The sequence below is a fragment of the Haliotis rufescens genome, unplaced genomic scaffold (genome assembly GCF_023055435.1).
Source record: "Haliotis rufescens isolate VD_foot unplaced genomic scaffold, xgHalRufe1.0.p SCAF_15, whole genome shotgun sequence".
NCBI lineage: Eukaryota > Metazoa > Mollusca > Gastropoda > Lepetellida > Haliotidae > Haliotis > Haliotis rufescens.
In genome coordinates, this window is record NW_025963835.1 from 31,880,105 (window position 1) to 31,897,547 (window position 17,443).

General features: G+C 40.8%; 1 protein-coding gene across 1 annotated transcript; it reads right to left on the minus strand.

Moving 5' to 3' along the window:
- Nucleotides 1-339: 339 nt before the first annotated feature.
- Nucleotides 340-16,875, minus strand: LOC124132031. Its single transcript, XM_046495609.2, has 4 exons — nt 16,504-16,875; nt 15,430-15,520; nt 1,855-2,052; nt 340-1,564 (listed from the first exon to the last, which is right to left on the minus strand). The coding sequence occupies exons 1-4, from the start codon at nt 16,807-16,809 to the stop codon at nt 1,104-1,106; spliced, it is 1,056 nt and encodes a 351-aa protein (XP_046351565.2). The 5' UTR covers nt 16,810-16,875; the 3' UTR covers nt 340-1,103.
- Nucleotides 16,876-17,443: the final 568 nt, after the last annotated feature.

Below are 17,443 nucleotides of genomic sequence, written 5' to 3' on the forward strand. Positions count from 1 at the left end.
TTAAGTAATACTCAGACCCTTCCAAGAATTCAAGGATATCATCTTCAACAAAATCAGGTAGTGTGCCAGTCCTAGAGTTGAATCAAGTCCGATGATAACATACACATTATCACATTTAGAAAGCAGATGCAACAGATCATCTTGTAATAGTGAGATGTCGTTTTTACATTGACGTAACGGGTTATTATACCAGGTTGAAGTGAGTGAGTGAGTATGGTTTTAAGCCGGTTTTAGCAATATTCCAGCAATATCAGGGCGGGACACCAGAAATGGGCTTCACACATTGTACCCATGTCGGGATTCGAACTCGGGTCTTCAGCGTGATGAGCGAACGCTTAAACCAGTAGGCTACCCGACCGCCCCATACCAGGTTGAAGACTCCGGGTGAATATATGCACATGCATATAAAAGGTCTTTCTTTAGACCACATATTTACTTATCTAGTAAAATCAATATACCACTACCACACACTTTAGTCCACTTTGCAAGATGTGCTTAAGTGTTCTGATTTGTCACCGGTTGATATCCACTCACCATCTTTGTGCAGATAGCAAAATCACTGAATAAACCACCCAAATCTGTCTCCTTCAACCATGTTTCAGTAAGCCCGACAATATCAAATAAGTTAACAAAGGTAATATATTCAGAATCGTAAACTTTGGATTTTAGTCCAGACAGGTTCCAGAAATTAAATTTTATAGACCCAGTCAACAAGGGGAAATTGTAGGTGAACCTGTATGAAACACCCTACAATCATCTTGGCCCAGGCCACCCCTCTATGTATAGTCTGTCGTCTCTCTCGTGCTGGGGTGGAGTGATCGAAGTGTTCAATTCAGTTTTCTTCACCCTGCCTCCGATTACTGTTGTTCCTGGTTCCATGCGAAATGTCCTTCAGTGTAGTTCCCCTGTTGTAGCCAGTATCATAAATGCCAGCAGACAACAGTATATATATTTTGTCAACGGTGGGATTTGATCATAGTGTCTGTTAATTCGGGGTATAGAAGGCTGCATATCGAGAGTAGGGATAAGGAACAAGTAAATGATAACACGGGGTTGAAGGGTGACAAAAAGCGCAGTCATGAGGTTCTCCATCAGTGAGTACTTTACTGCCCTCGGAAGAGCCACGTACCAGGATTGTTAATATAGGTACTGATACTAACGTGATTTATCACAATGGCTTGAGTTGGCGTCCATTGCATGAATTTCTGGGTCCCAGCAACCGGTCCTCTTCCCGCAGAGATGACGCCATTCTTCCAGCTGAGCCAAAATGGTCTGTACTCGTTGCATGATACAATAGATGATTCAATATGGGAATCCATTATACTGCACTGAAAGCATTCACAAATAAAAGATTTCGTGTTCGCATGCCCACCAAAGCCAACTTCATACACATCAGTGGTGTAGGTGTTAGGACTTGTGTGCAGGGCAAAGTTGGCATCGTGGCACGTCTTGACCAGAAACACCACGGTAGAGGTGCCACCTGAGATTGTGCGTAGGTTGCTAGCAGATATCTGTTGGAAAGTGTATGTGCTGATACGTGGCGTGGTCAGTCTGATGTAGGGACCTGGAAATGAAATGATTTAGACATGATAATAATTAATAGTGAAAGTCACGAAAAACTTGATCGTTTAATTAACGTTGCTTTAAACTGATGTTTAACTGGGCAAGCCAAGACTGCTTACATATTAAGTAATTTACTAGGATCTGATTCGGGTTTCTGTCTTACGACCAGCAGGTTTTGGCAATGAAGGGACGCTGAATCGCTGCACTTCGGCTAACAAGTGTCCATGATTAAGCCACAAAACAAAACAACTAAACAAAGCCACGATGATTTACATAATGATAAAGGTTTACCTGTGCAGTTAATCAAGGGTGTAGCCCAGCTGCCATTGACCAGGCAGGTGTTGTTGACACTGACGACGTCCAGAGGTACATCTCTGTAGTTGGTATGACAGGTACAAGATCTGATACTCCCTGCCATCTTGGACTCAGAACTACAGGTTGCGTTTGGAATAGGGTCTTCGGAACATACATCCGGTTTATAGACATCAGCTGTGGAGTAGAAACATTCTCTTAAATGTGGGGGTTTTGGTGCGCGCATGCATGCGTTTCACATCTTGACTATTACATTTGTTGATTGACATAGTATAAGGCATGATATTTGTTTTATTTTGTTTGTAGCTGTGTAACGCCGCACTCAGCAATATTCAAACTATATGATGGCGGTCTGTAAAAAGTCGAGTCTGGACAATATAATTCAGTGATAGGCATCATGATCATTGATCCACACAATTGGGATACGATTACATACATCACCTATGTGAGTGAGCCTGACCACTCGATCCCGTCAGTCGTCTCTTACGCCAAGCAAAGTCACCTTTCACAGCAAGCATTGGTTGCTGAAGACCTATCTTCACCTGAATCTTCACGGCTTACAGCTACTAACAATCTCACATATAAATACATTTAAATTTAATATTAAAAGGTTATTTATTTTACACAAAACATATTATCAAAATATATCATACAAATCTATTTCTTTAAAAAACCCAATATTTAAATGGGAATTAATCTATGTTAAAAGGATCCTTAATGGATAAAACCTTGAAATAGTTATCCCTTGTGATGGAAAAATCAACATTCATGTAGAACATGCTTGGTCGTGATCTTTCATCAAAAGGGATCCCCAATTCAACATATATTCATGTGTACATTTGCTATATGGCTGAAATAATTCCGATGCGACGTTAAATTTTAACTCACTAACGTGTATATCAAGTATGGCCAATACGACTTTCTAGTAAAATGACCCCTTAATATCTTGACTGACAACCCGAGTAGGTTTCACCGATATATTGTTGATTTCATGTAATTTATTAATACCAACTTGGGTGTCCGACTTCTTTTGCACTAGATCTCGGACGTAAGATTTAATCACGGGTTTATAATCAGTGTATGTGATCAGAAATGGAGGCACATATTGCTCCTTTTGCAGTAGCTTCGGTCATTTGCCAACCAATGATTCCAACATGGCTAGGTAACAAACAAAAGAGGATGTCATCTTTGCCAGTAGCAAGATCCTTAAATAATTAAACATTCTGGATTCGAAGTGGATGTTTATATGAAATAGTTTCAAGAGCCTAAAGACACGACGGGGAATCTGAAAAAATAATGGATTGTTTATGTTTGGATTGGTTATTGTTATATTTAAGTGCTGTTAATATTGATTGTGTAACAACCTATTCCTGATTATAATGGTCGGACTCGAACTTGAAAGTGCCTGTTAAGAATTATGTTATAAAGTGCCATGCTGCTTGGTAGAATCGAATGCTTTCTCAAGATCAAAGAAAATTGATAAAACGTCTTCATCAATAGCTTTTTGAACAAAGGACTCTAATGGTACAAAATCATAAATAGTTCTTCTATTTTTTCCGGAAACCACATTGAATATTAGTAATAAGGATTTTGCAAACGCAACTGGTTAAAGATATAGGGTAATAAATTGAGGGATCTGTATGATCTCGGCCAGGTTTTGGAATGGGTACGACAATGGCATTATGCCATGAAAGAGAAAAATTCCTCGACGTCCATATTTGGTCAACTATACATCTACAACTCTGTGTCTAAAAGTGTCTGTAGATATGATTCAGGCAAGTGCTAGAGTAACTGATAAAATTATTGATTGATTGATCATTTAAAGGTTTTATAGGTGTTCGGGCAACTAGGCCCATTTACACCTTGCCCATAATAAAGGTTTGGTAAGTACCTAGATATTTTATAAAGTATCAAAACTGACACACGCTTTAATACAAGCGAGAAAGACATTCTGAACGTCATTGTGAACAATATTCCGAGAACATAACATACCAGACAATGAGAAGTCAATATTGAGAACTGTTAGAGACTCCACCATTGCCTTACGCTGATTAACATACGATTGGCAATGCAATAAAAATGAGCTACATTATCAAGCTGATTACACACTGTACAATGTGCAGAAATGTCTTTATTAATAACATTTAGATAAGCACCAAGACCACAATGCCGAAGACGAAGTCTGGTTAAGAGAACCTCCTCTATCCGATTATTTCTATATATGTGTAATTTAGTGATAAAAGGATCGATGCCATAGAGATGACGTCCTTTTAAGGATGATGCCCATCTCTGCTGCCATTTTGTTTTAGCATACTGAGGTGCCTAACTCTGCAGGAGAAGGTAAAATTGTTTCATCCTGTTCTGGTTCATCAAATTCTAATGCAGCTTTTGCCAATTATCAGCTATCTCATTTCCAAGTAATCCAACATCTAACAGATCTTTACTTAAGTCATTATAAAGGACGAGAATAATGTTGATCAAGTCCTTTCTCGCTGAGGAAGAACCTACCCGAATTGATTGCAATGCACTGACAGAGTCACTGAAAATTACCGCTGAAACAGGCCTTAAAAAATAATCCAACGCAATGCTTCAATAATTGCTCCTAGTTCAGCAGAAAATACTGATAAGTGATCAGCCAATCGGACAGAAAGTTCTCTTTTCATTAACAATGAATATATCAGCATCAACACGACCAGACACTGGTCACTTACAGCCATCAGTGTAAATCTGCATGACATTTAACCATTGTAAACTTCGGATATGTTCCTCAGCTATAGCTTTAAAGGGGCACTGATCTAACGCAATTCCCCGGACTGGTTGTTGCCTTTGTTATTGTTTTTTCCCCCGTGAGTACCCGGATGATACGCTACGCAACTGAGCGTGACCAGAGACTGGGCTACCGTCTGCAAGGACAGCTAAATAAACTTGGAGGCAGGAGGATATATTTGTTTTACGCATTTTTGCATAAACACTGATTGGTTAACTGTGATCTATACAGATTTCGACAAAGGGCGCATGTTAATTAATTTCTTCAGCCTAACCAAGCAGACAAAAAGAACAGCGGAGCTCATCGGATGTCGTCATTTGGAAATACCCCAGATGGTTATAGTTTTATACTAAAACAAGTATCCATGCAGTGAAAGCATTGTCGGATTTCGGCTTGCGTCGATAATACGATTACTACTCGCTTGTTGACATCCACGTTTTCTCGTATAACCCTTCACTTGTGTATTTGTCGTCATTCACTTGATGCTCAGTTAATGAATTTATTACAGGTACAATTAGTGGTAGCACCACTTAGATTACCTGACAAAGGTTCCAATTGGCATTTATTGTGTCTGGGGTAATTATTCAATCTAAATCCAGGTTTGAAGTGAGGTGAAATGTGTGTTATGTAATATGCACGTGGCAGCCCAGCAAGAGATGAATGATCAGTTGATTTATTTTTTTGTAAATCAACGGAACGTTCCTAGTCATCAAAGGATTAACAGAAAATACGTTGATTGATTAATCACTGTTATCTTGCACAGTGGATATGTCAAGAGTGAGTGTTTACATGTCTAGGTTTACTAAAACAAAGGGAATACACTCATACCATGGCGTGAAGTGCCGATGTAAAAACAACATACTTTGTTCAAAGGGTTAACTTATAATACGTTGATTAATTGATCATTGTTATCTATCACTCAATGGATTTTTTAGGAACCGTGAACGTTATGAAAATAGTTGTCACGTGGGCTTTCTAAGCCGGCCATTGAGACTTGACACCTATGTAAAACACCTGAAACAATCCAAGTGATCAGTTGAGAAACGAACACGGGTTATAATATCCCGAAACGACATATATCTTTTAAAATATTTGATTGTTACTGAGACACGTGACATCGAATAAGTTTCTTTGTACATCTGCAGACGAGTGGGATAGTGTTCCTTTGTGTGGATATTCACGGATACATTCCTCGAACAAGGACGCTGCCTAAAATTTATACACATAAATTTGGTAGGTTGTAATTATGATATTTGCATTTTGTTTTCCTTCATTTGAACCGATTCGTTCTTGTTTCTCTACGTCTTTGTTGGGAAATTCTTCAATGCGCGATAGACGTTGTTTTCACAGGTCTTTTCTTTTGTAAGCTTGTATATATTACCGTCAATTTGTAAAATGTGATTCTCTCAGGCAATTTATAAAATGTGTAAATATTTCAGTCATTTTGACTAAAAAATCTGTCAAGATTGATTAAGACGATCAAAAGGGCCCACAAACATCACAACAGATTATTATGTAGGATTAGAAGCCAAACAACATAGAAATGTACTTTTCTCAACGTAACATTGTCATCCCTTGGTGATGACATTAAACATCAAAATGTTTGGAATTCGTTATCATAATAATACAGATGGAAATGTTTTTCAGTCACTTTGTAAAATAACTGAATATTTAGACGTTTAATAAATTTGTTACACATTTGACAGTAAAAAAAAGCAATGCTCAGGTGAAATATGTACTTTGTGTTGCAAGTCAAAATAGTGTAAACGAAAATCGCAAAATTACCAAGCAAGTGACTTATCAAAACTTCGTCACCATTACCGATGCTACCCACAAAGATACCTACATTTCCTTATTATCTCGAAAACTGTATTTCATTTTGTTCATCAATGTGACCATACGCCCTTATTACTACCCATAAAAGCGACTAATGCGCTTACGAATGGCGCAGCAGAGGTCCCGAACTAGTCTAGATTTCTGCTATACATCCGGGTACTCACTGGGAAAAAACAATAACAAAGGCAACAACAAGTCCCGGGGAATTGCGTTAGATCAGTGCCCCTTTAACTCGAGGTGCTTGCTCACATTTATTTACCTGTTCCAGGACATCAAGATACACTGATGGCAATTCAAGCAGCCATGGTGGCCTTTCAGGCAGAACAGTAGTGTCATCTATTGCAACATCAGAAACAGTATGATTGAAAGCCGTTCTCTGAGATCGCCTCCCATAAGGCCCCATACCATTTTTCCATGGGTCATGAAAATATTCAACACAATCATGCAACACAGTTGTCGTTGAGTTTTAACATTAACATATATCTTACGTCTAACATTTTACGCCTGAGGTCTAAAGGCATTTCACCTGATTCTATTTTATAAAGCCTCAACAGAGGTGGTCCTGAACGCTCCAAGACAGGGCTTAGGGCTTTCGACTGAACAACATCAAGTCTTGCTTTTGTGTAGCACATGCAGATCCAATGAACCTAGACAGGGATTGATGAAGACACTTCCAGATGTTTTTGAGGGACCTTGATCCCTTCTAAACTAATGTCCAAAAGTAACGATACCACACATTTTTCTAAATATTTTATTATGAAGAGTTAATTTTCGTCTGAAAAGGTACTTTTGCGTATCCCACGTTCCAAACCAAACGTATTTGGTCGATAAAACCGGGAACATTTGATCAATTGAAAGAGAAAAGCATGCAATTTGCCCAAATGACGTTCCGTCCCGTAACACGAAATGCACGTGCATATCTTCTGTATAAAACTGCTGACTCGACACATTGGGATCACAGCAACAAAAAGCACACAAAAGAAATGCCACGTTTGACAGCGATTGAGAGAGAGAGAGCCGTAGGAATGCTCCAACAGGGAGCTACGCACCGCGACGTCGCCAGAAGGTTAGGATGTGCGCGCATAACCGTCACCAAGTTAATGCAGCGGTCGGTGTCAAACAGGTCGGACAGCAGACAGGCCGAGAACCGGGAGACCACGGGTGACCACGCTTATTGAAGACCGCCACATCCGGATACTTCGCCTTCGGAACCGCTTCGTAACGGCGACGTTAACGGCACGGACGGCACTGGGACACGTGATAAGTCGACAAACCGTGTACAGGAGACTGCGGGCTCATGGTATCCGAGCACGTCACCCCTACCGCGGAGCGTTCCTGACACCTCAACACCGTCTCAACAGACGGATATGGGCCAGGCGACTTCGACGGTGGCAACGGTGGAACTGGGCACGTGTCATGTTTTCTGACGAAAGCAGATTTTGCATCTTCAGGAACGACGGCCGGCAGCGTGTGTGCCGAAGAGTAGTAGAGCGTTTGGCACCGAACTGCATCCATCAAGTCAGGCCCTATGGAGGCGGAGGTTTAATGGTTTGGGGTGGAATCTGCGGTGACGTCAAAACGAGACTCGTCGTTATTCGAGGAAACCTGAATGCGCAGCGTTATCGTGATGAGATCTTAACGTCACATCCAACAACAGCCTAATGGTATCATCTTCCAGCACGATAATGCGAGGCGTCACACGGCAAGGCTGACCCAGAACTTCCTTGCAAACGCCAACATTCACGTTTTACCATGGCCGGCATGTTCACCGGACATGAACCCAATCGAACTCATGTGGGACATTCTCGGCCGCAAAATCAGGAATCGCCCTGTGCCTCCAGTTAACCTCCAGGAATTGGAAAAATGCCTCCTCCATGAATGGCAACGCATCCTCCCAAACGTCATCAGACGTCTGACGTCATCAGCCCGTAGACGTGTACTAGCGTGTATTGACGCTCACGGTGGACATACCCGGCACTAACGTGACTTTGAGACGTGTGTTGTGACATTTTCCACACTTGACTCATCAACTGTGTTCAAAGGAAATTTTCATTTTGGACCCCCCGCGTCTTTACATGTCTGTCCTCATGATTGTAAAGGATTGATTACAATGAATTTTTGTACACATACTGTGAAAACATTACTCACAAGTCATATACCATTTTGAAATGTCTGTATCGTTTAGTTTTTTTGTAATGTCCTTTCAAACACGTGGTATCGTTTCTTTTGGACATTAGTTTATTATCGCATTTGCTTTATCTCTTTCCGTGATAAAAGTTGAGGTTATGACTGAGACAGACTCAGGCTCTTGTGAGGGAGGGGTTAATTGGATATGGGTCTGTGTTTCAGACGATGACGTGAATTCCTATGGAATATAATTAAGGATTGAAGGATTGAAGTTGTATTTGTTGACGTTCATCAGTGCCTCAATTTACTTGATGCCAATCACTGTATTGTCTGGTCCAAACTCGATTACTTACAGACCGCCGTCATATATTGCTGAATGAGGCGTTAAACAACAAACAAACATTACAGCCTTAACCATGCTTGTGATGTGAACAAGGAGCTCCATCGGTAACATTAAATTGATTCATTTAATCAGCTGATCACTTATTCATGTTTGTTTGTTTGTTGTTAAATGCCGCACTCGGCGATATTCCAGCTATATGAAGGTGGTCTGCAAATAATCGAATCTGGACCAGACAATCCAGGGATTGACATCATGACCATCGATCCATGGAATTGGGATACGATGACGTGCTTCAACCAAGTCAGCGAACCTGATCACCCGATCCCGTTAGTCGCCTCTTATGACAAGCAAAGTCACCTTTTACGGCAAGCATGGGTTGCTGAAGACCTATTCTCCCACGGATCTTCACGGGTCATTTATTCATGTAAATGTTTAAGTCGTTGAAAGTCAGTTATTGACAAGATAGGAAAGATTATTGGGTGCCTGCGTTTGGGTAACGTTCAAGACATGTAAAAGCGGGGGAAATGGGATTTATATGTATTTTTGTTAACGACAGAATCAATATGATAACGTGTATGTGGACGTGACAGTTTGAACGTGAATGTTATGCAAGGAAACAACCATACATTAGTTTATGTTGGAGAAATCACTCGATTCAGATTCTCATGGTTTCTCAACTTGAGTATTTGGATTGATTGGTTATCAACTCAACTCAAGTGTTCCACTGGCGTGTAGGGAGTTGGTTGCCTATCAACAAAACACATGTGTCCCTAATAACCAAATGGTAATAGTTTTATACCGATGACAAGTTTCACATCACAAACAACTCAATCGAAATTGTTCTGATGAATAATGATCCTCGACGTGTCAGTTGTTTACGTTGTAGTTTGGCAAAGACTGACAATTTTACCTGGTGTGGCTAGCTTTAGACTCATTTACCGGCACTCTCAAACTAATTTATTTGTATACAGGACGTTGTGTATGCTAAGCATGAATACAATAGAAAGCATGCATTGTTCTACTGATTGAATATTGTAAATGGTTTTATTATTATCGCTTCATCGCTGTATGGTGGCAATATTGGCAATTAAGAATTGACCTTCACTTTGTGTGAGTTCATTGGAGTATGAACATTCACAAAGTAACGGCTGTATGAACGGCGGAGCTGGCAAAGAAGCATCAAAGGATGTAGGACAAGATCTAAACACAATTTTATTTAGTACGTGTGACTTCATGTTTACACTGACAGCCATACAACAACTAGCTATATCGCGGAGTAAAATAGTTCCTAAAAAAGAGATTGCCATGGGCGTATAGATGCACAACTTGCTCTCAGAAACATCTTAAGCAGCACATGTGTTCAAATCATATCCTCATTAGATGAGAAAGGTATGTAAGAACTACCTCAGTAAGTTAGTCACAATGACAGCGCGTCGTAATACATTTACATCAAGTACAAGACGTCAAAATGGCCGACACGATAAACGTGACGGGAGAGATTTCCTGTGGCGGTTACATGTGTTAGTCATCATTGATCAACTGGTCGATCATTGAAAGGTGAATAAAGATGCGTCAAACAGACACAAAGGTAAATTCATAGATTGCTGGAGACGGTCAATGTCAGCCAAGGCACGGATCGAGTCGATACTACGATAGTTTAGATGTGCATTCCTGCGTTTGTTTATTAGGATGGGCCGTAGCGAGAATATTCGTGAACAATCATGCAGTCACGCTCTCTGACATTTCTCAATGTATACTGAAACGCTGAAACCAAGAATAAAGGTTCAAAATGATCAGACAGAACGCTGATGCATGTTTTCGTGCCAGGGGTTTCCCCAGGAATGTGGAAGTAGTCCATCAGTATTTACGTTATTTTATGGTGGTAAAGAACGGAACATACGTGTCCCACTACTAAACATATACCTACTGTTACCCTACATCACGGGCAGTTTGGGTTGTATACTCCCCTTGGAGACCGGAATAATAATGCACTTTGAGCATTATATTCAGCATGCTACATGTTTTCACCTTGAAAAATGTCGCATTATCGCCCTTCGGTAAAATAAAAAAGATTATTTAAAGCGCGACAATGCGACTAATGGCCAAAATGTCACGTTGTCGCATTGTCGCATTATCGCATTGTTGGGCTGTCGTTTATTTTGACACTTTTTGCTTGTTTTTGTTAGGGCTATAGTGTGAATTTGCGACATGTCCCTTCTAAGATTCCATAGGTGAACTTAAAATAGACTGGACGGCAAAGAAAGTATAGGTCGAGTTCCATGATTGATATAACAATAACAAGAAGAGGGGTAAGAAATTTCATTTTCAAAAGTTGTCTGAAATGTCACCAAAACATTGTAAGACACACTACAAGTTCATTGTCGACACATTTGCCTTCAATAGCGTGTATGACCTCCAGCTGCCTCAATGCATGCTGTGACACGCCGCCTCATCGATGACGTCAGTCGTCTGATGACGTGGACTGGAATCCGTCGCCACTCGTCTCTCAGGGCATGCTGCAATTCTTGGCTGTTGACGGGAGGCTGATGGCGTGCTCTAATCTTTCTGTCAAGACGGTCCAACAGATTTTCAATATCGGGTGAGTGGGCAGGCCAGGGCAAAACGTCAACGTTCTGTTGGGTTAAAAAGTTCCGAGTCAGTCTTGCAGTATGGGGCCTGGCATTGTCGTGTTGAAACAATGTCCCCTGCTGTTGGTTTTGTAAGAACGGAAGCACAACTGGCTGCAACACTTGGTCTCTGTACTGCACAGTGTTCAGTTTTCCCTGTATAATCACCAAATCAGTCTTCTGATCTCCACAAATACCGCCCCATACAACGACACCTCCCCCGCCGAATGGATGGACCTCTCGAATACACGCTGGAGCCAAACGTTCCCCTCTGCGTCGATAAACTCGTTCTCTGCCGTCATTTCGAAACATGTTAAACCGACTATCGACAGTAAACAGCACTCGACGCCAATTTCTCACTTGCCAGCGTCGAACCTGCCTCGCCCATCGCACTCTCAGGCGCCGATGTTGAGCAGTCAGTACCATTCCTCGGAAAGGACGATACGCTCGGATTCCAGCAGCACGAAGTCGTCGTAGTACTGTACGTTGGGTAATGGGATGTCCCAACGTTGTTGCTACCGTCGCCGTCTTCCAGTGGTGTTGTCACTCGGGGTCGTCCGGTTCAAGGCCTGTCCTGTGTCCTCCCTGTCTGCCTGTACCGTTGAATCAGCCTGGCTACTGTCAATGGTGTACAACCAAACCTTCTGGCAATTTGGATATATGTTGCCCCCATCTCGGCCATATCGATGGCTCATGGCTCTCTCTCTCTCTCTCTCTCTCTCTCTCTCTCTCTCTCTCTCTCTCTCTCTCTCTCTCTCTCTCTCTCTCTCTCTCTCTCTCTCTCTCTCTCTCTCTCTCTCCTGTGACAGTCGTGGCATTTCTTTTGTGTGCTTTCATCACGTGTGGTTATACCCTGCAGACCAACGCATTTATACAGCTAACATGCACGTGCAGTTTATGCCATAGGCGGGAAATCTGTTTCACCATGTTTTTTGTCACCGCACGAGCGCCGTCAAAGGTGGCGCGTTCGGGTGAGGTGTTGTTTTGTACCTGTTCCTGGGCAGTCATATTCCCAATACCCACTTTCCACTAGTTATCGCTGTTTTTAGGAAAATTACAAATTGCCAACCTATACTTTCTTTTTCGGCTTAGTTTATCTGACAGGCCGTGAAATAACTGGAATACTGTTCAAACTAACCCAACTCACTCACTCAATAAATAAAAACAAGATCAGATCTAGACGAGAAAAGTTAAAGATTTCGCTGAAAAAAATGATTTTATACCAACATATGGCTAATAAAACTAGCTAATTATATAATTATCATAGAAATTACGGACATTACATTTTTTTGGCGAAAAGTTACGGAAGCGTAGTCGGGCCACGGTGAAATTTTTTTTGATCTCATTATATCCTACGTAGGACTTAGTATCTCCAACGGAGATAATCAGACGGAAAACAATTTCACCGTGGCCCTACTACGCTTCCGTAAAAAGTACATTCTTAACCTTATCACGAACGCCTGATGTCATCTCTCATTTACAGTGATCCATTCACATAACTGTCACCGCTAGGTTGCCTTTTACGTCCTTTTCGGCAGATAGTCGAGGCAACTTATTCTCTGGCGTTGACGTTTTACATTTACAGTCATACAATACTATTGTGTTACTGTGTATATTTATAAGCATTATCCATGATAAAATAGGGTTTCGTATACTAATAAATATGTACGTGTGCTGAAGGAAACAGGAAGCAGCTCTTCTTGAATATCGTTGCAATATTCATAACACACGTTCTTCGCGTTATACTATACATCTGTAACCTTTAACGGTAACCAGACAAAGCTTTCACAGGTTGAGTCAAAGTGAAAGTAGCATATCAACGTGAATACTAATTTCCTAATCTCGTGTTAGCTATAGTTATAGATACACATGTAGCTTAACGTAACAATTACGACTCAAATTTGGAACACATATATACGCAATTCCTATTGGCCGAGTGCTCCTTAAAGATTGCATTTATACTTCGTCAAAAGTACTTTCTCGGATAGAGGATCTTATGATCAATGGGTCACTTCTTTATGTCTATCAAACATATCGATTTTGGATACCCGAAGGCATTGTAAGGAAATTTGTAAACTGCCTATCGATTGTTAATTGTGTTTTGGACAAAAAGGTTCAGAATCAAATAAATTATGCACTTGATCGCTGTTCTAAGTTTGCTAGCGTAAGGATATTAATAAAGACCCCAATTTCAACGCTTCTGTTGCCTTAGAAGTTTGTCATTTATAATTGCGCATGTTACAAATACATACATATGTTTTTCTCGTTTAGCTTGTATATACACACGTGTTTATTTTCCTGTAATGTGGTAAATAAGCAAGATTCACAGCCTACAACAGAATAGTCACTGTTCGTATTTTCATTTTGTTCCTTATACCCCCTTCCACCCACCTATTCACCCATATTCCTCCATCAATTTTAAAACTGATAAAAAAAGAGATATATTGACAAATAATTGTCAGTTTTATCAGCCACTGTTTGCATTGTTTGCAACGTTCCAAAGAATTATATTTTTCGGTCATTAGATTTGGAGTTGAAGCCGAATATGTGCTCGTCCGATTTCGGGATCACAATTATATTGATAAAGATGCATGTAAATTTTGCAGACAAACGTTATACATGTACACAGTTATGTTTCCCTTACAAAAAACAGATGGATTAGATATATGTCTCTTATGACTTTCGAAGCATCATTAACCCGTAACCCCATTAGGACAATAGATATGAAATGCGTTGTAAATATTATTTAAAAACAACTCGTTTCTCATAATTACTTTTGACCAAACTGTCTCCAGGAATTTGATTTAATGCTGAAGTGCTTGTAAAATATAGTTTAACTTTCCCGCCAGGGGAGACAAGATATCCGATTATAGTATAGGCTCAGGCAGGAATATACATATTTATGAAAACAATTCTCTATCCATTTAAACTGTATGGTAAACAATTGTGCGTTCTGATGTAAGTTATGTAGTTATCTACTACATTTTTACCCAGACAATGAGACACACACAGACACACACAGACACATCCATAATTTTGACAAAACTATACTTAAGATATACATAAAATCTTACAATGATAGCTGATTTAACATATGTTTTAGATAATAATAGTAATGCATTTCAAATTGTTATCAACTTTAACTATGTGGCCACACTGATTATATGTCTCTCCATATGTGTAGTTTACACAAATACACATATCAACTCTGGTAACGCCACAGCGATGGGGGCAGTGGGGTAACCTAGTGGTGAAAGCGTTCGTTCGTCAAGCCGAAGACCCAGTTCGATTCCCCACATGGGTACAATGTGTGAAGCCCATTTCTATAGTAAAGTGGTCAAGAGAGGATATTGATAACCGCGATAAAGCAAAAAAGCGATAAAGCGAGAAAGTGAGAAAGCGATAGAGCGAGAAAGCGATGTCACCTCTCGGCCACCATAGTAAAGTGGCCAAGAGGGGATATTGCTTAACTGCGAGAAAGTGATAAAGCGATAGAGCCATAAAGTGATAAAGCGAGAAAGCGATAGAGCAAGAAAGTGTGAAAGCGAGAAAGTGATTTCCTGTCTCGGCCATCACAACAATCAGCAACAACTGACGCCGTCGTGGTACAATGGCACGCTATCGATGCATTTCACGATTCATTAAGTCGCCGTTAACAACCAACAGAGATCCCTGGAAATCAGTTCTAACCCGGACCCCAAACGGGGAATATAGTCTACTGATTCTCGAAAACAGTGAAGAGCTACTGTAAACTGACGTCTCTTTGGACGCAGATGCTAAATTCTTTTTGTCATTGTCAGATCCCATCTCTGGGTAAATGAACACCAATGATGTCATTAAGAACCAAGTCCTACCTTCCAAACACAGCGGCGCTTTCGTCACACGATGCACACTGCATCGCTTCCCTGCCGGACACGTGTGATCTGCGCACGGACCCATCAGCTCCTTGGAATAAATGAAATATTCCGTCAGACATAACAGTTTTCTACATTCCCATGGTTAATTAGTAAGGAATTCAGGTAAGGTATGTTTTAAAATGCCCACCGCCTATTTAAGCAAGAGTGGATACAGCTTTTTGAAAAAGGTATGGTGCACTTAATATATAGAACAATTGTTTTTTGTTTGTTTGTAGCTTACCGCCGCCCTCAGCAATATTACAGCTATATGATGGCGGTCTGTAATTATTGTGTGATAAATATCATGAGCATCGAATTGGGATACAATGAAATGCATCAACCAAGTCAGCGAGCCTGACCACCCGATCATGTTAGTCGCCTTTTACGGCAAGCATGGATTGCTGAAGACCTATTCTACCCCGGATCTTCACGGGTCCTAAAACAAATGACGAGAGTGGGTGAGTTGGGTTTAACGCCACTTTTAACATTTTTCCAGTTATGTCACGGCGTGTCAGCTTAATGTGGGAGGAAAGCCAGAAGTGATGCAGGTCTCAGACGTTTACCACTTCGGGGAAACCCACGAGCACAGGTATTGTGCTGACAAACCTAGAAATGTAATCAGGTCGAGCCGGGATTCCAACCCACAACCATAGGTTTCCAGCGTTCCCAAGTGACGCAACTCTGCACAGCAAATCGCAGCGCCTTAGACGACTGGTCCATCCATGCCCCCACAAATAAATATGCATCGTTAGCCAAAAACATCAGTTCTGTCATGGTTAGAGTTGTTGAATAATAAAAGCCACAAAACCCTTTCCGTAAGCACAAGAAACTTCTGCGAAAATAACAGTGTCCATTGTACGGTTCCGGCTATATCTCCCTGAACACAGCAGTATGTGATTTGGTCTTGTGTTTGTCATACGTCATCGTGATCAGCATGTATTAAAATGGGGGTACACACTCCTGCTGTCCATCTCTGGTTCCGCGTACGCATACATATAGACAACATAAAATATAACACATATGCATACATACCTTCGGCCAGAGAGAAATATCACTATGTTTCCATTGTGGTTTCGCAACAAGGTCGGTTGGTGCTGTTGAACTGTCTTTCTTGTTAAGGTGGCAAATGTGAAGTACAGTTTCGAATCCGAATGAGAAACAATCAAGATGTGCATGGCATTCAACGGCACACTCGCGTGCAGAGGACACTCTCCTCTTAATGATGCCAAATAAGCTGTTTTCCAAATAACTGTTATCTGCTATGATACCTGCTTCATTGAAACAAAGTAGTTGAACTGGACAAATACAAGTTACTATAAAATATAATATCGGCACCATCTTAAAGGATTTCAGTTGATTGTCACATGTACTAGTCACACGGCTTCCTTTGTACTGCTATAGTTCCGTGCGTCGCATCTGTACAGATCCTGTTAGACAGACGGTTTATATAGCCACCAAAAGCATCGATTTTCCGCATCCATTCATATAGTTTACACTGCTATTTTGCCGTTTACACGCAACTGAATCTGTTTCGGCGGAAATCGAGACTGATTATTCTCTGACGTTGATATAAAACTGACAATTAGCGGCATATATATATATATATCGCCTGGTTTCCGGATCACAGCCAACTAATATTTAGGATGTGTCAGTCTTCCGCGACAACATGGATCCTCTGGATTGTCTGCATTTATACATTTGAACAATTTACCTGATACCTAAAAGATTTTACAATTTCCTGCTCAGTAGAGTAGACACGAAACAAAACCACGAAACCAAGTCAGCTATTGGGTTATGGCTAAATTGCCAGCATAATCATGTTAAATGGGCCATGACAACACATGTGTATATTCCGGGTGCCGATACACGTCCCCAGACACCTATCCTTGTACAGAGAGGCGATAAAAACTGTAGGATGGTCAGGCTCGGTGACGTGGTCGAGTTCATGTTTTCGTTTACTATTTGCTCGATT